Consider the following 26,179-nt stretch of genomic DNA (forward strand, 5'->3'; position numbering starts at 1 on the left):
ACTTCATTGTACAACTTTTGGTAAATGCTGAAGATGCATCTCTTTATCTTGGCCTTCAACATCTAAGATATGTATTTTAGGACCCACCCTATTTTCTGTGATGTTGTTAGGTTGTTTTTAACTGTTTTAGTTATGTGTTTTAAAATTGTTGTAACCTGCCCTGGGACCTCTGGATGAATAATAATAATAATAATAATAATAATAATAATAATAATAATAATAATAATAATAATAATAATAATAATACCATAGTTCAGTGCATGAGCCCGCTCTTTGCTCCCCCCCACACAAACGTCCTATCCTCTGGTGCAACCACAAAGAGATTGGAAGCATTTATTTCCATTTTCAACTAATCACAGTTTGTTGTTATGTTCAAAATGGGGACTGTGATTAGGATTTTTTTTAACTAAGTTTTGTCCAAACAGTTCAGGACTGTAAATCACAGTTTGAAGTTGGGTTGTTAGTTTGTACCAGTTTGGCCAAATTAACAAACCTCACTTAGTTGAAAATGGAAACAAATGCTTCTGATCTTATCCTCGTAGCTGTGCAGAAGGAGGGGTGCATGTACCTGAGGCTCATTCATGTAGCACTAAACCACAGTTCTCAAAACACAGCCAGTGTAGGCCTAATCAGTATTCCTGATTAACCTGGGATCTGAAACAACTGTTTTGAGCTGGACTACTTCTTATTGGTTTGCTATTCTAAATTTCCTCCCCTCTGCCCATTTCAACTGGGTCTCCAAATCCTCCCCCCCCCCAATATGTATAAGCCTTGTATTTGTGTCTAAGAGTTTTTATTTGATTCTTCATATCATTACCCATTTATGTTCAGGGCAATGACCTTACACTGCCAAAAATGTGTGATTACATGATCACAGATGATTGTGATAAATGTTGATTTAGATCAACTAATGAAATTGCATTCAAGAGCTTTCATAACTGCATCCACATCACACATTGCAGGGTGGCTACGTACAAGAAACACTGATCTACACTTTTTTGAGTTTTAAATGCTGCGTTGCAAGGCTGGAAGGGAATGTATGTAATATCTCTGAGAAAGGAATTAAACTATTATAAAATGGAAAGCTTATGAAGTACTTATAGGGATTCATGCTAAAATCAATATGCTTTCATAGCATCATACATATTATTTCCCACACCATGACCACCGCATATTCTAGAACTAACACTACATTGCTCCCAGTTGCTAGATCTCAAGCCAAGCAAAAAAAGGATACTTACCTAGGATTATTCTTTAATGTGTTAACCAGAAATTCATGCAAATCTATGCCTGTTGAGTCTGTGTATTCTTGGCTGCAGTCTGAAAAACATACATTACTAATAGTTTCTTTTTTAAAAAGGTAAAAAATTAAAGCCATTGTGTAAAGTTTTCCCCATCTCCAGCAGTTTGAAAGAGTACCTAGTGCATGCAAGCTGTGACTTACATTAGCTAAACTACCCCACAGAACAGTGGGAGGGTATCCATTCTTCCAATTCACTGTACCCACAGCTCCAAGCTCCAAGTACAACTGTATATTTATATATAAATTACTTGGCTTTAGAAGAACACAAGGGATGTACAGATCCACTTCAGCCTTCCCAATTATTTCAGCCACTAATATTGTGCAAGTGTGTCATGTAACAGGCAAATCCTACATTTTTGACATAGTCTGCTTTGCTTGAACAGTTATGAGAATGATAGTAAATCAAAGCAGACGTGGAAGACAACATGGCAAATCAAGACTAGTTTTGGGATTTGACTGGATATAATGTGAGGGTTTTTTTCCATAACCATCTCAAAAATGCATTAATCTATAGTTGTCACCAAATTCACCTAATGCAACATTTCAAGGTGAATTTGGAGGGTTCTGAGCAGGGAAATGAATTCTGAAGAAAGCAGATAAGTATTTTAAAAATAAAACCAGCACATTTCTCTGGGGGATACTGCACAGCCCTAAATATCCAGATAGCAGCTGTTTGTTTTTTTTATTCTGTCCAGCTGCATCCAGACTTATTTATTTTCTGGATTCATATATGAAACGTACATCCTTTTAGGCAACCCATAAAGCACCCACTCCAATGTCACATGATGCATTTAAATGTGATTACATTGCTAGAGTGCCTTGCAGATTGTATTCCAAGTCTAATTGTTGCATAGTATCAAAAGAATGACCTATGATCGGAAAAGGAATGCACATCCTGTAACACACTGGGAAGCACTAAGGCATGTAAATGTGTAGACAGCAATGAAGCATACAGTTTTTGTTCAGAATAGATTTCCAGCACAGTAGCAAGTCCATAGTGATGACACCAAACTTCATTCGGGAAGTTTGACAAGACTGGATCATCACAAATACACCAATCATCTCTTGATGGTTTTTTTGCACATTTCACATGTCACATTTATAATGTGTGGCAGGATATTTAACTGTATATTAATTCATAAGACCAGTGCTTTTTTTTGTGTGCTAAAAAATGAGATACCTGTATTCATATCTTCATAAACGTGAGGTGGGTACCAGCACAAAATGACTGCCATGGGCACCAAAAAAAAAAGAGGGTTAAAAAAAGAGCACTGTTTCAGATTAAAGTCAAGGGATAATTTCCCAACAAAACATAAAGAGATAATGGCTCAGTTAGCAACAGGTTTTTGTGCAAGATTCTCACTCAGCACATTTGGAAGAGTTTACAAGAACAGGGATATTACCCTTGCATATAACAAACTCAGGTTGTTTGCTTAGAAACAAAAATCTACAGGTGAAGGAGCTCCAAGTCCACCCCTTTCTATTTATTGGGGAGAAGTCACTCATTGTAGGCACACTCCCTTCCAACTAACTGCTGATAATCAGTAGCGCTCATGGATCTCTAGGTCAGCATGAAAATACAGGTGAAGGCTTTAGAGTGTACGGTGCCACTAATAATAAATTATATGATACTATATGTGCTACCATATATTGTGCAATATTTTAAGTGGACTTGTTATAATCACATACAATAATTGTGCACAGGCATCACATACAAACACACTGTACAAAAGCTGCCCCTGAGTGGGGTGGTGGAATAGGTTCCAAAGTGCACTGAACCTATTCACTCATTATTTGACCTTTGGGTTTGTATCTAGGTTAAGATTTGGAACAGGTCTCTGGCCCATGCACTCCTCTCCCTGCTTGCTTCCAGTCTCTCCACAGCATCCTTATTTTTGGGGAGAAGGTAATGATGATTATGAATTAGTTTGAACATGGGATGTTCCAGTTCCAGCATCATGCAGTTCACGTCTTACTTTTTCTCTGCAGTGAGGTAGAGAAAAGAAAGGCCACTACTGATCTCATTTCAGAGACTAGGGAGAGAAGTAACAAGTGATCAAGTTCACTGTGTTTCCTAAAAAGAATAGTTCATTCTCCTTCATATAGTTACTTATTCAAATTTATTTGCATATTTTCAGGTTAGCAGTATTTGTGGCCCAGCAAGCTGAACAGAGCCCACTGGCCACATATTATGACTAGCAGAGTTTTTGACAATTCCCTTGGTTTTGCAGTTCCAGGCAACCAGCCAAACAGGATAATCAAGCCCCTGGCAGTCTGACATACGTGGATTGGTTGTATTTGAATTTGTTGGTCAGAAATTGTGTAGACATGTTACATAATCAATACATACTGCATATATTTCACAAACAATGTGTAAACAAATACATGTACCAGAACCCCACAAACATATACAGAATATCAAATAAATGCACAAATACAAGCAAATACATTCTTGCATTCAAAAATGTCTTAATATGGGACTATGGTAGATGACTAAATAATGACTTAAATATTTTTGTTCACCTTTTGATAACATTCTTATCTTGGGTTTTTCACTGTTTCTATCTTTTTCTTTGTTTTTATCCTTTTCTTTTTCTTTCTCAGAGTCATCTTTACTAGATTTATCCTCTTCTTGTAGGCTGGGGAAACTTGAAAGCTGTAGTTGTATTGATTCCTGTTGAAAAAAATATAATAATTTAGGGCCAGATTAAGGAAACTTGGCATGGCTTCCAAAATGCTTTATGAAGTGCATGCTTAGAAAAGCTGAAGCCAGACAGTATTTTGTGAACTCAATCTTAGGAAAATATAATAGTGTACTTGTAGGGACCAATTTTTCTTCCTGATATTTATTTTACTTCCAGATATTTATATATTTTCTGATGTTTATATACCACTAAGGATCAGAATTTAGTCCTGAACATATCCTAACTTATTTGCTTCAAAGTGATTCTAATTTCCCTTGAAGCGTGCCCCACTGGATTCAGTGGGAACCACTTTCATGTAAAAGTGCATAAACAGAAAGGAATGAGGGATTACAACTAAAGTCAAGGATAAAATCCTACGGCATCAAATAAATTCCACTGAAATTAAGATAGCCTTTCAAAGTAAATGTATAGAGGACAGAGGCATTTAAAACTTAAGCACACTTAATTTTAATTAAGTATAGCTTAAAAACAAAATAAAGAAATTGGTGAAGTGTGCTTAGAACTAGGAAGTTAGCACTTGATACTGATCAAGTGCAGCAGTTAACTGTACTTATTAGATTATAGCACTAGAAATTCATTACTATATATGTTCTTTCAATAAAGATATATTTTTCATCAAAAACATACCTTAAGTCTGATCCTACTATGTACTCTACATCTTACTAAGTGTTCTTAAGAGTAGGGCCTTAGAAGTTGTTTATTATCATTTTAAGCAGTGCATGGTGATCCTACTCAGAAAGTGCTAACAAGCTAATAACTCAAATGTCCACACTTTCTATAAATATATGTATTGTTGAAGAGGTCCCGATAACTTTATCATGGATCTCATATTACTAGATCCATCAACTTGCACACTAAGCTATATCTGAATGTGTAGTTCTGAGAGAAGATGTTATAAAAAGTAAATGCCAGGAGAAAAGGCTCTTTAACTGTTTATGAACCCAATCTAGTGCACAGTTATGAACACAAGTCCCACTTGTGTCACTGGGGCTTAAGTGGACATAACTTACACCCATGACTCAGAATGTAATGAATGAACTAAAGGTTACTGGGAAAAATAAAGTGAAAATGCATTGTTTATCATTAGTAGGTCTTTCTGAATTTGTTGTAACCTCCCTCCAGATAATCTGGCTAGCTGATAAAAGTGCAATTGTGTTGTTCAAACAGAGGAAAGAATTCTAATTGGTTCTGCTACCTACAGTCTTTTATCCTGAAGTCAAAGTGACTCTTATAATGAACTTGCATTTTTACAGGAAATGGAAGACAGACTTTACATACATTCTAAAACAAACATATAAGCATACAGCATATATACTTTGTGCCATACATATAACATACCATTTCTAAATATTCATTGCATTTGAAATAAACACACACAGAAGTGCTGCAGAGTCGTGAAATCAATCTAAAGTTTGTTTCTTGTATTATTTTTATTGATATTTTTACTCAATAGTAAAATTACAACGTTGATAAGTACATTCATACATGATAAGTGTAGCGAACAACATGAGATGTTCAGTTTGCAATAATACACTGATAAACCAATATTATAACATTAGAGGCAACATTCCTTTAAAGTAAGGACAGAGTGTGCGATCAGATAAAACTTTCATGATCAAGTAATACAGGTAACAAGATTTTTCCTACACAGGAAAATCAAGGCAAATTTTTCAATATAATACAAACATTAGGTTTGTAGTACAATCTGTAGTACTGGCAATGTACCGTACATTCTCTGATTATTTAGACCCTGTGCTTTGTAAACAGTTAGAGTAAACTAATAAAAAAATCCAAATAAACTTAAAAGAGAGAGAGAGAGAGAGAGAGAGAGAGAAAGAAAGAAAGAAAGAAAGAATTTCCATTCTAACATCCTTTAGCCATCAAATAGGAGAGCACAGGTCTAACTTTCCCAGTGCAACATTAATCACCTTTTCAATTGAGTATATCTTCTATCCAATTATATAAAGCCAATCATCCTTAAGGAGGAGGCTTTGGTGACAGAAAATATTTTAATCCTTGCATTCTTTTCATTATAATCAAATAATTCTCCCCAATACTGGACCAAATAGTGACAAGGGAAAAGAAGGAATGTGAAGCTCAGCTTTCTTCCGCCTGACATTGGGGGGCAATTTAGGCTGTAATTTTATACACACTTACCTTGGAGTAAGTGGTACTGAACTTAATGGGATTTACTTCTGAGTAGACATGCATAGGATTGCACCATTAGGTGTTTAGCCTTTACCTCCAAACCTGATAGTCTCTGCGGTATATTACATTTCGTTTGCAGACTACCATGCAACATTTAATAATGTGATATATTTAAATTATCCTCCTTTCAATTTCCATTGAAAATGATAGAAAACACAAATAAAAGGCAGAACAAAAGCCACAGATTTCTAATATGCAAGTTGAGCCAATACTTTGTAGTATTGTTTTTTCTCAAAATATCTATACACGACTGATAAAATAACCTATCTAGTGTCCTACTGCATAAAATGTCATTGTAGAGCAGCAAGAAAGTACAAAAACCCCACAGCGCAATAAGATATGGGGTGGTGGGTTTTTTGGTCTTTCAAAAAAATAAAACTCTCCATGGTAGAGTTCAAAGAGGAGAGTTTGATTTGTTTCATTTCAAGTTAATAGAGGAAAGTCTTTGAAAGTACACTTAAATGTGATATTTATTTTGTGCTAACAAAAGTTCATCTTTTATTTTCTGTCTCCTCTCCCTCTCTATGGCTGATCTCATTCTTCAAATAATATCTGAGTCTTCAAGTAAGAAATACTGGCAAGAAGCTTACCTTTTTTTTTGGTTTGTGTTCTTGTTAAATTTGCTTTTATAAGCAAATGGAAAGACAATGTAAGCTGCTTTTTTTGCAATAAGTGTAGAAGATCTTGCAAAATTCTGAAGTCTTAGATTAAATTTTCCTGATTTGATCCATATATTATTTTCTTTGGAATAAATGGTATACAACACAAATACAGACTAAATCAAATACATGCTTTGCAAGTGGCAAACTGGCACCAAGAATCAGAAAAATGAACCAAATAGAATACAATGCACTTTCTTTTTTATCATTATGACTTAGAAAGTCAAAAATTTGGAGGTAACTACAAAATTGGTTCCAGGGAAGTGATACATGGACCTTGCATGACTTAGATGCCAGAGTGGACTCAGTACTATGCCTGGTGTAGTCTTACAAGAGATAGCCTTAGAGAAAACAACAATTCTATCTTTTTTTGTTTGAGTTTTTTTAAAAAATAATTAATCTGAATTCTTTTGAATTCTTTTCCATTTGTTGAATTTTTCAGGGGGTCTGGAAAAAAAGAGAGCAAATAACACCCTGTGACATACTGTAGAGCTACTCATTTATTTCAAAATAAGCACACGCTAAAAAACCAGACAACTTTTAAAAAAATCAATATGCTCTTGTGAAAGGTGATTTTGGTTTTCCAAAATCAAGATATGCATTTAAAGCCCAAATATGCCATCATGCACATAAAAGCAAAAATTAACCATGCAGTTAATGTCTTGATCTTAGATACCTGATTGTCATTCTCTGTTTCCAGACGAGGGTATGATTCTTCACATACAGCAAGACTTCGGACCAGTTTTCCCTTGCCTCCTGACTGAAATACAAGAAAAAGAAAATCACTTCTGAACAGCACTGTGAATATATATGCACTAGCCTTCCACACTGTTTTTTAAAAAAAATAGATCTCAAAGTAGGAAAAACTCTGTTTGAGTGGCATGCAGGTTCGTGTTGCTGGGAGGGAATGGGGGTAGAACACAAACAGGAAAAGCTGAAAATAATGTATTTCCTATGCAGAATTTAATATAAAACAAAAATGCCGGACAACATGCAGGTGTTCAAATGAAAAAGGATCTTAAGTGCAACACTTCAGCTTTTACACTGGATAAAATAAAATGTTCCAAGTTTGAAAAAGTGCTTGACTTTCTCCTTCCAACTTTGGGTTGCACACCTCTCTAAGCTTTAAGGAGTATTTGTACATAAATGTAAAGTTTATCCACAGAAGGAAAAAGAAACAGATTTTTTTCTCCAGTGGTATAGCACACAAAACACAAACATATTAAAAGATCAGCAGCTTGAACTGGCGGAAATACACTAGCAGAAGTAGCGAATAACTCATGAAAATCTACTAACCTTACTATAACTATATGAATGAAAAAATAGTAATAAGCTTTTATAACTAAGCACATACATGCAACATTTCACCCAAGCCAGTTTATCGTGACTCTGAGGATGTAGTCAAAAGCTATACCTTGGGTCTCTTTTTCTGCTGGTTCTGGTTAGCACCTCGTTTCTGCAAACAGCAAGTGACAAATTATGCATTTCTATGGATAGAAAATATGTATAAAAGCAATAACAGCAGTTCATTAAATCATTCACGAAGTACCAGTTTCATGTGGTGATTGTCAAATAAGTTGGTAACTTGTGGACTTTAGAATGACTCCTTAAGGAACCTTTGCATTAATCTCACTGGTGGTAACAAGCCATGGTAGATGACTTTTTATACATACATAAAAACTTAATTTTAAAAAAAGTAAGACTATATAAATCATCTGAATCTCCCTCTGTTTTCATCTTCTAGTTTTAATATGTATTTAAGTGGGAATTCAAAGCAGCCGGACATTTCAGTGGCGTTTTTATTATTTCTCTTTGTGGCAATTTGAAGCTAGATACAATAGGCATTACTACACAACTTCTGTCTGTACACAGCTGTGCTGAGAAGTCTTTTCTCCCTCCTTATTTCCTCCTACACAAGGGATTCTGACAATACAGGTAGTTTCTTCCCTTGGCATATTCATGAACTGGTGTATTTCTTTGAAAGAAATGTTCTATGGCCTTTCAGTGCAACAATATGAATGATGAATGTAATTAATACAAATGCAGATCTTCCAAAATAGAAAGGAAAACAAAGGCATACAATACATATTCAAAATCTGAATTGGGTGGAGTGGGGAGAAGGTCTAAAAAAATTGAAAGAATCAGAAAACGGCCAAAGAAAAGTCCACCCAATGGTTTAACAGAAAAGACACTTCTTACCTGGTCTGATTTGCCATTTTCCTCTTTTTCATCTGCCTCTGGGCTTTCAGTTTTATTAAGGATACAGTTCTCTTGTTGGGAGATGGCTGAGTCTTGTTCGTTTCCAGCTTCCTCTGTTTTACCTTGCTCAGACATTCTCCCAGATAGAAATTAATAGAACAAGATTTGATGACCTGAAAGGTCAAGACATTTAAAAACAAAATAGTAGGTGATATTTGCCTTTTTATTCCCATGAGGTATATATTTTATTTCCCTCATGATAAACTAACAAAGCACAGCTAGGAGCTAAAGAATTACGGTAATACAATTCAACAGAACCAATGGACTGAAGTACTCCGGGTGAAAGTTGAGTTGTGTACAAGCAAACAAGTAGAACAGCTTGCTTTCAAGTACACATTATTGTAGAAAATACAAATGTGAAGGTACTATTTAAATTCCTCCCCCTACCCTTTTTGTCCCACAACTACGAATGTGGGATGGGAAAGAATTATTTTACCGGGTAGGTGATGGACCAAATACATTATAACCTATTCATGCTTTTATGTTGGAGAGGCATCAAATAGACTAGACCCTCAGCTAGAATGTAAATTGCTTTTTAATTAATAAATAAATGCACACACATATCACTCATCATTCCCCCATGTACAAACAACAAGGATATAGCATTCCCAACAAGAAAGGGGGGAAATTAAACTTGGTTGAAGAGGTATTCAGCATAAACATTAATTCTAAATTTGGCAATAAAGCCTTCATAGTCAATGTCATCAAACTGACAACTCCATTGTAAAAATCAAAAGCCTCTTCCAAACCACATGTCACTCTCCAGCACAGCAGAGATCCTCCAGAAGCCCTTGGCAGGGTGGGTCTGATGAAGATATCTTAAATGCACAGCATTGGTCTCAGCTCACATTAGCCTGCTGTATAGCAGCTGAAAATGGCTCTTGAAAGTTAAAGCCTATTATTATTTTTCCTCTCCCTACCCATGAAATACCCCTCAGCCCTTACACCTCCCCTACTGATCAGTTGTCAGATTTATCTCATGAATAATTTAGGACTTTTTGTTCTCCCCCTTTGCTTTTTTTTAAAAAAGACTAATCTTAAGAAGAAAATTAAGTGCAGTAATGAAGAGGAGTTATTTCAAAACAGGTTTCAGTATTTCCTCTTCTCACAATTTAATAATGGTTATTAGATAAATCTAGACTTCATCATGTTTCTTTTACAGGTTGCAATTAACACTGAATAGATCTTTGTAATGTCTCCTTTCTTTGTTTATTTCAAAGGAAAATACAAAGTGCATTGAGGGCTTTTTTTCCAAAAATTTCAGAAAACTACATATATATTTATACTGTAGCATTTACTTTGTCAGTTTAAGAGAAATACACAAAAGGCCCTGTTCCATAATTAAATTTTCAAGTGAAACATAATTTTTTCTAAGAATTGGGGACTTAGAAGAATGAGGATTTTTTAAAAAAAAGTTACATATTCTTTGTTTTTTGTATGTGAACACTGGGGTAAAAGTTGCATGATTTAAAGAGCAGGTTGGTAACAACCAAACAAACCAATTATTTATTTAGGGTACTGTGTTGTACTGTCAAGATGTTACATTTCCCTTCCGTCCACACACATAAAAATACTCTTCCCTACAGTTTATGCTTTTATTTGCAGGACACTTATATATGAAACTAAGCCATTCCTTCTCTTAAATGTAAATATAATACTTTCTGTTACTTGAATCTTAACCATTATCCCCATCGCTTGGTAAGCGCTCAAGAGATATATACATAATGCAACACTCTCACAGAGCTGATGTGGATGTATGAGCATGGTACAAATCCACAAAAATTAAACCTTTTTGTGCCATTCGGTACGTAACAAAGAAGCCGTTTACCTTCAGTGCTGCGTTAATTCTTGATGCCTTTCTATCAGTCGCTGATGGTCCTCACTGGTTAAATCCACACAAGTGATCAATGACAACATGAGTCCCATGACCCCATTAACAGTTCAGAGTGCCAATCTCCATGCTGTTCCTCTACAGAGTTTGACAGATCATTGTCATCAACCTGGCGGGGAGGGAGAAAAAGACAAAAAGTAAATACCTATAGTAATAGTTATAATCATGGTAGGGTTAAAAGATAAAATAAATAGAGACCAGATTTCTAATACTAATGACCAGCTTCAAGCAAATCACTTTCACAGCTTGATCCAACTCCACCTGTCTCAAAACTGTGTGCTTCTTCTCTAATGAAGGCTAGAGCCGGCTGTTCAAGTCATAACAGCTCCTACGCACGAATCTAAAATTAACAATTGCATATTATGTGCCGAAGATTACTCACTTCAGTTTTAACCTTTTTAGTGAATTCTAGCACTTTGCATTTAAAAAAGGCTCATCTCTTTGCTTCAATGGAAATCAATATTGTCACTAAAGAAAAAATAATATCTTTGCTGTAACCAAAGCTTCAATTTTCAGAATTAATACTTAAAAAAACTGACCTCAATAGCAAGTATAAATGAGCTGATTTAATAAGTTAGAGCCATTAAAATGGCTAAGAGAGAGTTAACCATTCTGAGCTATGGAAATTAGGGGAAAGTCAGAATAACGTGGGATGTGAGGAAAAAGATTGCTTAGGGAGAGAGACAGAAGGCACAGTTGCTTCAAAAACGCATTAAGCTATGTTTATACCGAATGTTGCTACCAGATGGGCATTTGGTTTAAATGAAAAGCGAGAGGTTAACAGGAAAATAGAAACATTTACAAAGTACTGAAATATCATGACTGCCTTTTAGAGAGGTAGATTTGGCAACTGACTGAAATTCTATTGAAATCTTCATTAAATCTTTAGGAAAGGAGATATCATGTACCAGGCAATATTAATGTACAACAGGCTCTCGTAGGCATTGGAATTAAATTGTGAATAGTGGCAAAAACTATAAGATAAATCAGTTCTGTTATGAAAAGAAATCACAAGCAATTTATTTCAATAAATGTTATAAATAACAGTTTATTTTTTAAAACCATATTCTAATCACCCATTATGCTGAGCACTGTTCAGACAAATTACCAGTTGGTAAATATATTTGTCTCGCCTCTCCTGTTTTATATGCAACAACAATATAAATGTTATCTACTCCCTTGGAGCTTAATATTAGCTGAAACATATTAGTAGCAACACGCTAATTGTCCTTTGAGAAAAATGCAGCTCTTAATGCAACTCTAGTAGAAGCAATGGGAGTGGTCACAGAACCTTGAGAATGAACCAATTACTGACAGATTAACTCAACACCGCATATCCTTTCTAACTAAAAATCCTATCTAACAATAAGAAAATGAATTGGATACATTCTAAGCTCCAAACAAAACAAAACAAAATCTTCATTGTGTTTCATATAATTTTATGACAAGGTAACGGGCAGACGAAAACATTGTGAAAAGCCCAATCCTTCAACAGACTTCCACACTGAACCAGAATGCAGGATGTTTGTTCAAAAGCCAGTTAGTAAGCCAATCCAAGATTCAAGCTCTGTCCAAAAGTCCTAATATGTCCTTGTAAACTCACAGACACATTACAAACATCCAGACAAGTGGATCCTTTGCCAATGATGACCCAAAAATAAAACAATCCTGTTTTGCTTTAAACAAGTGTAATAAAAAGTAGGACAGTCAACCCATGTTAGGTGTTAGTAACTACACACATCATAATAGTAAAAACACTATGATGTGTCCAACGGCAATTCAAATATTGAAATGGAGGAAGCATCTTATTCTGGCATTCCACACATCCCTATCAGCGCATATACATAGAAGCGGTGCTTTAGGCAAATATGTTATAAAGTCTGGATAGCCGGACACAATTTTTTTAAGACAAGTCTTTAAGACTTTCAGTACTGGAGTTGCAAAATACAATGAACTCTGTTACCTAAAACAACAATGATATATATGTATTTCATGATGGAAAACATCATCATCATATTGGAGTCCATCATAATCATTTTCAACCTGTGTTGTTGGCAGCTTATTTTTAAAAAGGGACCACAGAACTATCTTTCAACCTATCTTTACATGCATTTAAGTGCTTTGACGATGATGCAACAGTTTCCTTAATGAGTCTTTCAAATATATATAAAGACATGCATATATGGGTATATTAAAGAAGTTTCATATGAAAATATCTAATTTTTAATGGAATTATATTTTCCCAAATCCAACATGCAATGAGTATCATGTATAACGATTGTATGTGCAATATACAATTCAGAAATTGCTTTTAAAATTTATTTAAGGGAACTAGTTTCTTTGTCTACGCAGAAACTCAAAGTTTAATCTTAGGCCTTTCCAAATAGTTAGGTTATCAACCAACAAGTGCAGACTTGTTTCCCACTTTGTAGGTGGAGAATCAAGATATCGTCCTTCAAGCACTTTTATTTCCAGGGTATCTCATTTTCCCCAATGCTCACATTGCTGTATTGTGTCAGTGGGGAAATGCCATTCTTCCCTGGGCTCCTACTGGCAGGAAGGGTGAGACAGAAATAAATAAATAAATAAATAAATAAATAGGAAATTTGCCTCTGCTGTACCGTAAGAGCTACAGCTGGGATGGGATCAAGCTTCCCATGAGTACTGGCAATCACAAGCAAGCATGTAGAGTGATCATATCCATATTTAGCAGAAGGTCCCATGCAGAAGGTCCTAAATTCAATCCCCGGCATCTCCAGGTAGGGCAGGAGAGACTTCTGCTCAAACCCTGTGTAGCCACTGCCAGTCAGTGTAGACAAGACTGAGCTAGATGGACCAATGGTCTGGCTCAGTATAAGGCAACCTCCTAAGTTTCTATCCATTTTTATATGGAAATAAATCTTTCTGTGCTTACTCCCAAGTAAATGTGCATCAGATTGTAGCCTTAGCTGAAAATAAATTCAATTAAAGTCAATGGGACTTGCTTTGAAGTAATGCATTTAGGATTAAGGTATTGACCTGTGATTTGGAAACTACATGAGCAGACACACCTGCCCCCAAATCAATATAAGCACTATGCAAATCTGTTGTTCTTGAACTAATTTAGCATCGCAGCCAATTCGCACAGCCATTTTTTAAAAAAATGTGGCAAAGCTATCTTTCAGGGAATTTTGCTATAGTGAACTGGTTTTGTGAATTTGAATTAATTTTGAATTAATTATTTTTTTAATTTTTTAATGTTCTCCGTTTATGTTTTTATATGGAATGTATTTGTGTTTTGCTGTACGTCACCCAGAGTGGCAGATTAGCCTCTGCCAGATGGGTGACTAACAAATCTAATAAATAATAACAACAACAACAACAACAACAACAATAATAATAATAATAATAATGTCTCAGTTATTTGTAAGCTACCAACTTTCTTTAAACTGTGCTCCAACAGGGACATAGGAAGTTGCCATATAATGAGTCAGACAATTGGTCCATCCAGCAATGCTGGCTGAGGCTGATGGGAGTTGTGGTCCAACAACATCTGGAGCCACACTGGTTGGGAAAGGCTGGTCTACACTAACAGGCAGTGGCTCTCCAGGGTTTCATGCAGGGTTTCATCCCAGCCCCGCCTGGAGATGCTGGGGGTTAAAAATGGAACGTTCTGCATGCAAGACAGATGCTCTACCACTGATCTATGGCTCTTCCCCAAACTACATTCATCTGCCATTGTACCCCCATGATTAGAAGTTCAAAATCTGGTATGGGTCACAATCCAAACTCATATATTATTATTATTAATTTTTAATTTTATTTCTTATTTCTTATTTTATTTAAAACCCTCCCTTCCTTCCAGCAGGAGCCCAGGGAGGCAAACAGAAACACTAAAAACACTTTAAAACATCATAAAAAGACTTTAAAATACATAAAAACGTTAAAAACATTTTAAAAAAACACTTAAAAACATCTTTAAACAAAGGGTTAAAGATACTAAAAGATATATTAAAAGCAATTCTAACAGATGCAGACTGGGATAGGTCTCAACTTAAGAGGCTTGTTGGAAGAGGAAAGTCTTCGAAAGGCGCCAAAAAGATAGCAGAGATGGCACCTGCCTAATATTTAAGGGGAGGGAATTCCACAGGGTAGGTGCCGCCACACTAAAGGTCTGTTCGCTATATTGTGCAGAGCAGACCTCCTGATAAGATGGTATCTGCAGGAGGCCCTCACCTGCAGAGTGCAGTGATCAGCTGGGTATATAAGGGGTAAAACGGTCTTTCGGGTATCCTGGTCCCAAGCTGTATAGGGCTTTGTACACCAAAACTAGAACCTTGAACTTGGCCCAGGTGCAAATGGGCAGCCAGTGCAGTTCTTTCAGCAGCGGGGTTACATGTTGGTGATACCCTGCCCCAGTGAGCAGTCTCGCAGCTGTATTTTGCACTAGCTGCAGCTTCCGGACCAACCTCAAGGGCAGCCCCACATATTGCACATTACAGTAATCCAGCCTGGAGGTTACCAGTGCGTGGACAACAGTGGTCAGGCTATCCCGGTCCAGAAACGGCCACAGCTGCCTTATCAGCTGAAGCTGGTAAAAGGCACTCCTAGCCGCAGAGGTCACCTGGGCCTCTAGCGACAAAGATGGATCCAGGAGCACCCCCAGACTATGGACCTGCTCTTTCATAGGGAGTACAACCCCATCCAAAGCAGGCAACTGACCAATTATCCAAACTTGGGAATCACCAACCCACAGCACCTCCATCTTGCTAGGATTCAGACTCAGTTTATTGGCCCTCATCCAGCCCACCACCGAGTCCAAGCACCGGTCCAGGGCTTGCACGGCCTCTCCTGATTCAGATGTTATGGAGAAATAGAGCTGGGTGTCATCAGCATACTGCTGACACCTCACCCCAAAGCTCCTGATGACTGCTCCCAAGGGCTTCATATAGATGTTAAACAGCATGGGGGACAAGATGGTACCCTGCGGCACCCCACAGCACAGCTGCCAGGGGGCTGAAAGACAGTCACCCAATGCTATTCTGTGAGAGTGACCCTGGAGATAGGATCGGAACCACTGTAAAACAGTTCCTCCAATACCCAGCTCACCAAGTCAGCCCAGAAGGATACCATGGTCAATGGTATCAAAAGCCACTGAGAGATCAAGTAAGAATAACAGGATCGCACTCCCCCTGTCTTTCTCCCGATAAAGGTCATCCATCAGGGCAACCGATTCAGTCCCATAACCAGGCCTGAACCCAGATTTCTTACCCACCCTTCACCATAATATCCAAGGTTGAGTTACAACAATATACAACTACAATATTAATATCAGTTAAATCTATATAAATGATCTCCACATTTATTTTTATACTTTTTAGTTTTCTAATACTATACTGATTATAGTTAAAATCATTGCCTTTAATCCCAGAGCAAAAAGGCCAATTTAAATAATTGATTTAAATTTAAAAAATCTAATACTTAGATTCTTACTAAATAAAAGTGCATACTAATTGCTTGTTACAAGCATAAAAACAGCTTTATTTAAACTTAAAAGAGCCTTTATACAATTTCAGAAAGAACACTATAAATTTGTAAAATATTATTTTTACTAATTTAGAATATATACAAATACACAGAACACTGTTTATTTTTAAAGCTCTCCAAACTCTTTCTCCAAACTCTTGCTGAAGGCTGGCTGAGAGGAGTTAGAATGGGGCACCTCCATTGGTGGGGAAGAGCTCTGCCAACAGAACAATGCATTCATTCCAGAGATCCCTGGTATATTCACAGAAATCTCTGAAGAGATAGATATACTTCTAGCAGTTTTCCTACTGCTGATAGGGGCCAGAACAAGGCACTTCAGAAGTACATTTGGGCAGCCTTGGATCCAAAATCCCCTTGATCAGGCCACAACAATGGCAGTACAAAGCCATTGTAGTTAGTATTCCTCCCACTGCTTTCGGTGGGAGGGGGCAAATAGGGGAGGGAAAATACAGGCAAGAAAAAATTAAAAAACACACACCACCACCACCTCTACGTCCTGTTCTGGCTGAAGCAAGCTTTGGAAGTGGCAAATCATCCACCATTTTGGAGCACTCACCAAGATTTTAGTCCTTTATGTGAGCCATACTTCCGAGTACACATGCATAGGACTGCATTATTAGTGCTAATGATCAGGTCAAGCTGCATTATAATTGCCCATATTCATGGCTTGCATAAAGCACAGGAATTGTATTTTTAGTATAGAACATTTTTGTCATACCTTGCCCCAGCCTTACCTCAGAAAAAGCTGAATAGTCTCAGCTAGGGCTAGTAGTCGTTACTGGGAAAACTAGTGGTGTTGTGGTTATTGTTACTGTTGTTATTAAATAAATAAATAAATAAATAAATATCTCACCCTTCCCCCTAAAGGAAGCCCATGTGTTCATGGGATAGAACATAAATGTCCATGTTCTTTGACTGGTGGGTATTTATAAATATTTGTGCACAGACTAGGGCTGTAAACACACTAATCGCCAGATCAAAGCATTTCCATTAGCCACACCTGGAGGGGGAACAGGTTAATCTTCTGATCAGTTGCTAAATCTCTTTGAAGCTGAATTTTAAAAAAACCACTCAAGCTGTTCCCACCAGGTTCATTTTACAGTAAAAAGAGCAGGGTTTGAGTAGAGTCACGTGCCCCTGTTTTCAGAAGAGAGAGGTGGAGATGCACTGGAACCTGCAGAACAGTGAATGTGTTTCTACCCTAAGCTAACTGCAGATATTAAGTAGCAGCTGAACATAAAATAAAAGAATAAAAGGGTCATCCATATGAATCAGCCTACAGCCATACTACCCTGAACATGCCTGATCTCATTTGATCTCGAAAGCTAAGCTACGTGCACGCATCCCTGCCATCAACCAAGATGGTGGCGGGGCATCAGCCCCTTAGGGAAACCTTGGCCACCATCTTAGTTGATGGCAGGGTTGCACCCACAGCGTGACCAGCATTTGTGTCAAGGGAGAGGTAGGTGGAGCATGCAGGAGGGTGTTGTGGGCCTGTGCAATGGGGGAGGGCCTAGAAGCTCTCTCTTGTGATCTACTGCAGGGTCGGGAGCCCGGATTTGTGGGACTGGAATATGGCAATCCTACCATAAATTGTAATCGACTTGAAGGCATATAACAACCACCACCAAATGAATCAGCTGGTGGCAGCTGTAGTAATTTACCCCCAGTACTAGCATAAGTACACGAACTATTGTGCTGTACTATAACTTACAAATATATTTCCCCCACAATTCTCTCTTTACAAGGAAAGGCAGCGTTTCATAAGAGGAATATAAACTCAGTTTTAAGAGTTTGTGTCTTGGATTAGATGCATTCACAGAAATAGAGTTGCACTCAGAATTTTTACATACCTTGACAAGAATTGACTAGAAAATGATTAAAGAAAAAACCCTTAGCTATTTATTTCTTTATTTACATTAATTTGTTAAATTTGAACTCTGCCTTTCCATCAGTGATGGAAAGACTCATCTAGTCTGAGGCAGGATTTGCCACATATTAGTCCAGACTTGCAGTGCTGCCACACCCAGAGAGCAGAAATGATATGTCTAAAGTAGTTCTTGCTCAGAGATGACTTAAGCAAATGAGCCAAATCATATAATAGAAGAAAACATAAAAAATGCCTCAGGGTCACCAGCATATCCTCTCTGCTGATATGATTTCATGTATGCTGACTCCACAGGCCAAAGAAAACCCGTCGACCAAATTCACCCCAAACAACAACCTAAACAGTGGTCTCATTTGGACATAGTTAAACTATTATTTACCATTACACAAATTGACCTATCAGCTCCCATTATGTCTGTCCCCGGGCAAACTATTATTAGTCTTGACTACAATTGAAACAAGCCAACTTTAAAAAGTGGTTTATGAAGTTGCCTCATTTCTCTAAACCTTGTACAGTTTAGGGTTTAGACATAATGATAAACAGTGGTTAATTGAAAATGGAAGAAAAAGCAAAACTTCCAATCTCCTCACAGCTGCACCAGAGATGGGAGTGGTGAGAGGAAAATGCACAATGAAGTGCTAAACCACACTTTAGGGTTATGTCTGAACAAGCTCAGAGTTTTATATTTACTTTGTGTCAGGTTCTGCTTAGATGTGAAATGTCATTATACAATCCACTCACTGTGCAAGTTTGAAATAATAATAATAATAATAATAATTATTATTATTATTATTAGTAGTAGTAGTATTTAAACTTCTATCCCATCTTTCCACCCAAAAGGAGCCCAAGGCAGCAAAAAAAGGACAAAACACCAAAAACATCTTAAAACATCTCAAAAACAGAACTTCTTAAAAGCATTTTAAAAATAAAACATGTTAAAAAATCTTTTAAAAAATCTTTAAACACATCCTAAAAAGCAATTCCAAAACCGACACAAACTGGGATAAGGTCTCTACTTACAAGGCTTGTTGAAAGAGAAAGGTCTTCAGTAGGCATCAAAAAGATAACAGAGATGGCACCTGTCTAATATTTAAGGGAAGGGAATTCCAAAGTAGGGTTGCCAGGTTCAAAGCCTGAGACTGATCCTGTATCTTTAGGCTGGGCCTGGCAACCAAGAGGTCTTTTGTATCTTTAAAAGTTGTGCAGGGGGAAGGGAGAATTCCTCCTTGTGTTTTTTCCCATTACAGGGTTGCAAGAACACCTGCATGTATGTGGCTGACTTTCTCTTCTCCTAAAGATACAGGATTAGTCTCAGGCCTTGAACCTGGCAACGCTATTCCAAAGGGTAGGTACTACTACACTAAAGGTCCACTTCCTATGTTGTGGGAAATAGACCTCATGATAAGATGGATCTGCAGGAGGCCCTCGTCCAGTGAATGACTGGGTATATAAGGGATTACACAGTCTTTCAGGTATCCTGATCCCAAACTGTATAGGTCTTTGTATACCAAAACTGGCACCTTGAACTTGGCCCAGTAGCTAATAGACAGCCAGTGCAATTCTTTCAGCAGCAGGGTAACGTCTGCAATATCCTACCCCCACAAGCAGCTATGCCATCGCATTTTGCACCAGCTTCCTGACCAACCTCGAGGGCAGCTCCACAGAAAGTGCATTACATATCTACATTCTACTAACTGCACATCAATCATGAGAGGAGTGGCCTGTCATCCTTGAGTTTCAGTACTTTGAACTTTATACATCTATGTTAGACCACCATACAAAATAAAGGATGCCTCTGATTTCAGTGCATTATTCCACACAACCTAATGTTTTTTGTTGTGACAACCTTTTCCCAACTGTCTTTCTTTAAATATTTAATCTGCTAATCCTATTAGTAAATTGTACATAATCAAGATACTCAGACATATACTATAGGTTTATTCAGGCAGTTGCTTGCATATAAATGTTACACACGAGCAACGATGATTATGGTTCTCCAGCTCCCCGACCCCCCACCATCAATATGCTGCTGTTTTCCATGAGTTGGAGAGTAAATCTAAAGCAGTGAGCTTTCTCTATTCCTAGAAACTCCGAGTGGTTTAGAATCCTGCAACACTGGGACTCTGTATCATGCAGGGACCCTCTGCAAATAAGAGGCAGCTCTCCACTTCAGGGTGAAAGAGGAAGGCTTTTTGTAGAAAAACAAAAGACAGCTGAATAAGTTGGTATGGTTCCCAACAAGTTTGAGTATATGCTTTATCAAGGGAAATGTCTTTATGTCCTCTATAAAAACTGCCTGGGATAATCCTTCGGTCTAAAATACTGCAACGCCCAAACTTGGGTTGGTATTATGTGAACTACAACATGGCCTTTGCAGCCAAACAAATACTCTTTCTACTGGTTCAGCAGTGGTTTGTAGGTGGCTCATTAGCCAATAGAATAACCAAGGCCAACACATATCCAAAGAAACTGGCCAGGTGGAGGGGAGAACCCCAAGGCAAATTTCTTTGAAAAGCTACACTCACTTTCCTCATTGGATTCCTGGCTTTCTGAACTTTGCTTTAGTATGTTTACTTCCTTTCCTTATTATTCTTGAATTCAAAGTAATTTCTACAAATATTAAACAATTGGCAAAATTACTAATTTCAACATTCCAAATGTCTAATTTGAAATGAATATCTAATATGAAATTTAACCCTAAAAAATGGGTGCTTCAGAGCTGATGGCATCTATTGAATCTTGAACTTTGGCAGGCATCAAAAATGAAAGCTCCTAAAAAGGCAGATACCAAATTCTGTCACTTACTACATACCACTGCAGGTCAGCTATCAAATATGAAATGCCATTCCATGTCAGCTATCAAACACTTGTTATATATATCAAGTACCATCAGATGTAAACATTTCAAACATTAAGCAAATATTCAGCAAACGTTTGACTATTCATAGGAATGAACATCTGAAGCTGCTTTTATACTGAATCAGACCATTGGTCCACCTAGCTCAGTACTGTCTACACCGATGTGGAGTGACTCTCCAGGATTTCAGACAGGAGTCTTTCCCAGTCCTACCTGGAGATGCCAGGGGTTGAATGTAGAACTTCCTGTATGTAAAGCATATATCCAGCAAATATTCAAACAAAAATTCCCAGGAGAGAATTCTGAAGAACAAATTCATTTCAGCTGTACTCTACACCCTGCTAACTACTACCTCTGAGCTATATGATTTCCTGCTCCTAGTTCCATCCTCCTGCTGTCTTGGCCAGGTCATTACCTTCACCCCCCTCTCAGTCTTCACCCATTAGAACCTTATCTCAGTTGGAAGGATTCTTTCCTTCCTGCCTAATCTGTTCTTACTTTGATAGGCGTATCTCAATTTTGATCTCAGTGAGACCAGCAAAGATGTTCCTGTGCAGATTCAACACTGAAAATACTGGTGACATATTGTATTTGAATGCTCAAAATCCCTTCTGACATAACACAGAAATGGCACTTTTATCTGATAAAGATCAAGTCTTAAAACTATAATCTAAATCAATCATGAGGTCTGTGGCCGTATAATAAAATTTGTATTGTGTATATTGTACTTACCAGAGGTAGTCAGCATCACCTGGAAACACCAGGACAAATTCAGAGGGCTGGATTTGACCTTTAAATCCCTAATTAGTTGGGCCCAAGCTATTTATTGGATCAGCTATACCCATATTATCCTGCCCACACCTTAAGATCTACTGTGGAGGCTTTCCTCATGTGTCCATCCTCTAAGTTGGTAAGGTGGGTAGGCATGAGGGAGAGATCCTTCTCTAGGATGGCCCCATGGCTTTCCCCTCCATGCACCAAATCGCTACACTGCAGGCTTTTCGGAAGGCCCTGAAAACTTACATTTTTCAACTGACTTTCCAGGCATGATGCTTGTTAGTGGGTGACAGTCTGATTCAATTATGTTCTCTCTGGTTCTATATTTTTTAAAGTTGTGTTCATTTGTAGTGTTTGAAAGTTTCAAATTTTGCACTATTTTTTAAATCTTTTGTTTCATTTCTAAGCAGCTTTGGACAGTCATTAGCCCCAGTGGCCTAAAAGTAAAAAACCCTATATAAAGATGACAATATATTCACACCAAATATATTTTAAGGAACTGGTTGAATTTGAAACTCATAGTGCATAGTCATTTCAGCTCTGCTCTTAATCTATATAATTTAGTACATCTTAAATTGGTCTGTACAGTTAAATAATCCATAAAACAGTAAATATTCAGAGACAGAAATAAATAATAAGCAAGATTCTATTATCAGAAATAAATATTTTTCAGGGATTTGGGACAGCTATCCTAGACAGAGTTTGTCTTCCCTTTTGACATAGGCTAGAAGTCTTGGGATGCTTCTGAATCTACAGCTGCAGGTGGTCAATCCCATATGATAAAACGGGTTGCACCCTTTTTAGTCAAACGGAGATTGGCAACCACCATTCATAACATCATTGCCCCAACACTATTGTGCTGCAATTCTCTCTACATCCAGCTACCTGGGAAGCTATTGGGAAGCTTCAGCTGTTGTAGAATGCAATCATCTACTTACTAATGTGCGAGAAGATACTAGGAATGTATTACATCAATGCTTCAGAATACAGACGGTCACCCTGTTATTTTGGGGGCACATATAAAGCCCACCTCACTCCTGTGTCCCATTGTAGTTACCAAGACTAATCAATCTTGCCAAGTTCCCACCACAAGGGTACACAGAAAAGGTGCTTGGCATTTCCCTCTTCCCCTGTCCCTGCCTCCTATATGGTGCAAGACATAGAATTTCTCTCCTGAAACCTCAGCCAGAGTCAAAACTGGCATATCTTTTTGGAAGTTTGTAAGAGTATAGTCTGGTTTTAGGTGTGGTGTTGATCATTTTAATGTTGTTGTTGTTTTTACTCATCTTCTCAATCCTTTGACTGTATCTAGATAACAGATAAAATCTAAATAAATAACTTTGCTTGAAAGTGTGCCCCTATACACATGGACACTATGTCTGGGATCACAGCTCAAATGCTGACTGATGCATTATATTAAACTATGGAAAATATCATATAGTATATCTGAATATGTGAAGAACTGTTAATTCATGCACACTGCTTGAAGGTTTTAGAGGTTTGTCAACAAAAATATTTGCAACTACATTACTGAGTTAGTGGAATTTTAGATATACCTTATGCAGATTTCATGACATCAAATTTTCAATATAAAGCAATGGCAATCCTGCAAGGCCAGTTAACTCAATAGAACTTTCCATTATTTTAGACTACATTCAGATTTATTGCAACTGTGCCATATTTGAATGTCAAATCTTATCACACATCTAATACAAATAAGAATAATAAAATAAATAGATTTGAGGTTTTTAATAGGCTTCTTCCATTTGGAGGAGGAGGGAAAGGAGTATGAAACTGATTTTCCAAACTCATGTTTTTTAACTTCTGTATTTACAAAGACATTTTGAAAGCTAATAATAATTTTAAAAACAGGTAAAATTAACTCCTCCTGTGATGCGCCTGGACATTTAAAAAATGATTAAAAATATATTTTAGATCAGCTTTTTTTCCACTATAGGATGCTTTCATAGGATAATACAATTTGTAACTGAATCTGTTACAAAGTTTGTATTCCATTCTATAAAAGATTTTCAAGCAGTTTTTACAGAATTGTTAAGGGTTACTGGTTATTTTAATTTTGTCCTAACCTAATGTTAGAAATTTAAAGATTATGAATTTTATATTCTGAGTTTCTTTTCCCCCTGTGGTATGGAATAAAATATTTGAAATTTGAAAGTTATGGATAATTAATCACCTTGAACTGAACTGAGCACCAAGCAAATAGCATAATGCTAATAGTAATCACTCTTTTGGAAATGAAGTTGGATAAGAAGCAGGAAGTGGTTTCCTGACCACATGTCACAATTTCCAAGGTCATCTCATATGATCAACCCACACCATCATCAGTATATCCAAACAATTACATGGAGGAGTAAAGTTAACAGTTTCCTAGTGCTGATATTTGCATTTGAGGCTAAGGGCTGAAATAAGACACAGACATGATTGCTGGGTTGTACTATGGGCTTCTTTTATTGAAAACCTTAAATGAACCTGCAGGGAGAAAACTGTGGATTTGGGAGCCAGCTATCAAATATCAGGCCATACCTAGAGCTATTGGGGCCACCAGCCTCTGCTGGGTGAAGGCTAAGCCATTCTGCCAACTCCTTACCCCAGCCAATGACAGGGCCATTCATCCACCAGCACCCAAGTTCAATTCATGCGATCCAGACCAGTATGTGCCACAATCAGAGAAATCTGCTGGAGTGAGGAGATCCAGATAACTCAAACAACCAAATCAAGGTCATACTGATCATGTCCATATTTCTTTCCATCATATGGCATGAATAGCAGTAAATATAATAGTACTAATGAACAAAATAACAACTAATAATAAAATAGATTAAAAGGAAAAGCACTGTCATAGGATGGCTCTTATTGAATTTGCAAAAATCTGTATTGGCCAGATTGGAAGAAAGACTACTGAACATACACTTCCTTTGCTGTCTTTTGCTGACATGTAATACAACAAATGATAAATATCACTCACAACAAACAGAAGCCTTCACTGCACACCCACACAGCCTAGAAATCACAATAGAATGAAAAAGCATAGCCAAGTGACGATAATAACTCATTGCTGAAATACAGTAATGATTATAGCCATGATTCATAAGTAGTTAGAGCTTGCTGGGTTGAATACCCTTGCCTCACTTTGAACTTTAAGAAGATTCTCGGCAACTGCCAGAATGACATTGACTAGTATCACCAATATTTTATACTTTTCCTTATACTTTGTCCAATTAAATTCAGAAAAAGGTGTCCTGAAAGAATCTCATATTTTTCCTTACGTAAAGGCAGTAGCTGATTTTCCACTATTAGTGTTTGGAGGCCTTTCAACATGAAATAGAAGGGTAGTCACTTAAGCAGTCAATAGTGAGGAACTAAATCTTATCATTCACATGGCAAATTAATTCTGCTGGGGATCATGTGCAGGTGCATAATATGACATTTTAGTGTAAGAGCTGCTTCATACAGCAACCTTAAAACCCTGTTCACACAACACAATTCATCCCATGGTACTTAATTTTTCTTCAGTGTATAATTCTAAACAAACTATGCATATAAAGTTTCAGTGACTTGATGTTCTTATGAGTAAGGAATTCCCTCAAATCTCGAGCACGTTAATGCAAGGCTCTTTATCATGTTTTGCTTGTGGTGGTGAAGCCTGAGACATCAATTGGCTCAGCTGCTGTGAAGGCTTGGAATGTTCACTAACATGCCAAGTGCTAGTGAGCAAAGCTGTCGGAATGTTTGCAATCCAATTTCTGCACCCACACACAGTAAAGCAAATTGTGTGGGAGCAATGAATACAGAAAGGCTTGTGTGGTTTTAAAATTGGCCACAACTTTATTGGTCACAGTTTATCAGATTTTGGCATGGCACAGGGCAAAGATCTAATTATTGGGCAGTTCAACTGCTGGCCATTGTCACCCTCCCAGTCTGAATGCTGCATCAACATTCAGGGAGCTGGCTGACTCAAAGGCCCACCATGGAGTGTGCCACTTTTGTGGGCTCTACAATCAACTTTGGAGTGTGGTAGCCATACCAGTCCCCTGAGCTGGGGCTGAGGCCATAGTGTGATGCCCCCAGACACTTTATGGGGATCC

At 37.4% G+C, this 26,179-nt stretch overlaps 1 protein-coding gene across 10 annotated transcripts in view; it reads right to left on the bottom strand.

Annotated features, from left to right (window-relative positions):
- Positions 1–26,179, bottom strand: part of ARPP21 (cAMP regulated phosphoprotein 21) — a 333,260-nt gene that overhangs the window by 141,891 nt on the left and 165,190 nt on the right. For 9 of the 10 annotated variants that reach the window (XM_061586883.1, XM_061586882.1, XM_061586885.1 and 6 more), the window contains exons 2-7: positions 10,963–11,134; positions 9,075–9,247; positions 8,290–8,331; positions 7,552–7,635; positions 3,827–3,977; positions 1,242–1,320 (exon numbers count right to left, since the gene is read on the bottom strand). In XM_061586883.1, coding sequence (XP_061442867.1) covers positions 1,242–1,320; positions 3,827–3,977; positions 7,552–7,635; positions 8,290–8,331; positions 9,075–9,209 — 491 coding nt within the window. In that variant the 5' untranslated portion in view covers positions 9,210–9,247; positions 10,963–11,134. Of the gene's footprint in view, positions 1–1,241; positions 1,321–3,826; positions 3,978–7,551; positions 7,636–8,289; positions 8,332–9,074; positions 9,248–10,962; positions 11,135–11,244; positions 11,287–26,179 lie in introns of those variants that run through there. The other variant, XM_061586880.1, reaches the window with a different exon arrangement.

The sequence above is a fragment of the Rhineura floridana genome, chromosome 10 (genome assembly GCF_030035675.1).
Source record: "Rhineura floridana isolate rRhiFlo1 chromosome 10, rRhiFlo1.hap2, whole genome shotgun sequence".
NCBI classification, from domain to species: domain Eukaryota; kingdom Metazoa; phylum Chordata; class Lepidosauria; order Squamata; family Rhineuridae; genus Rhineura; species Rhineura floridana.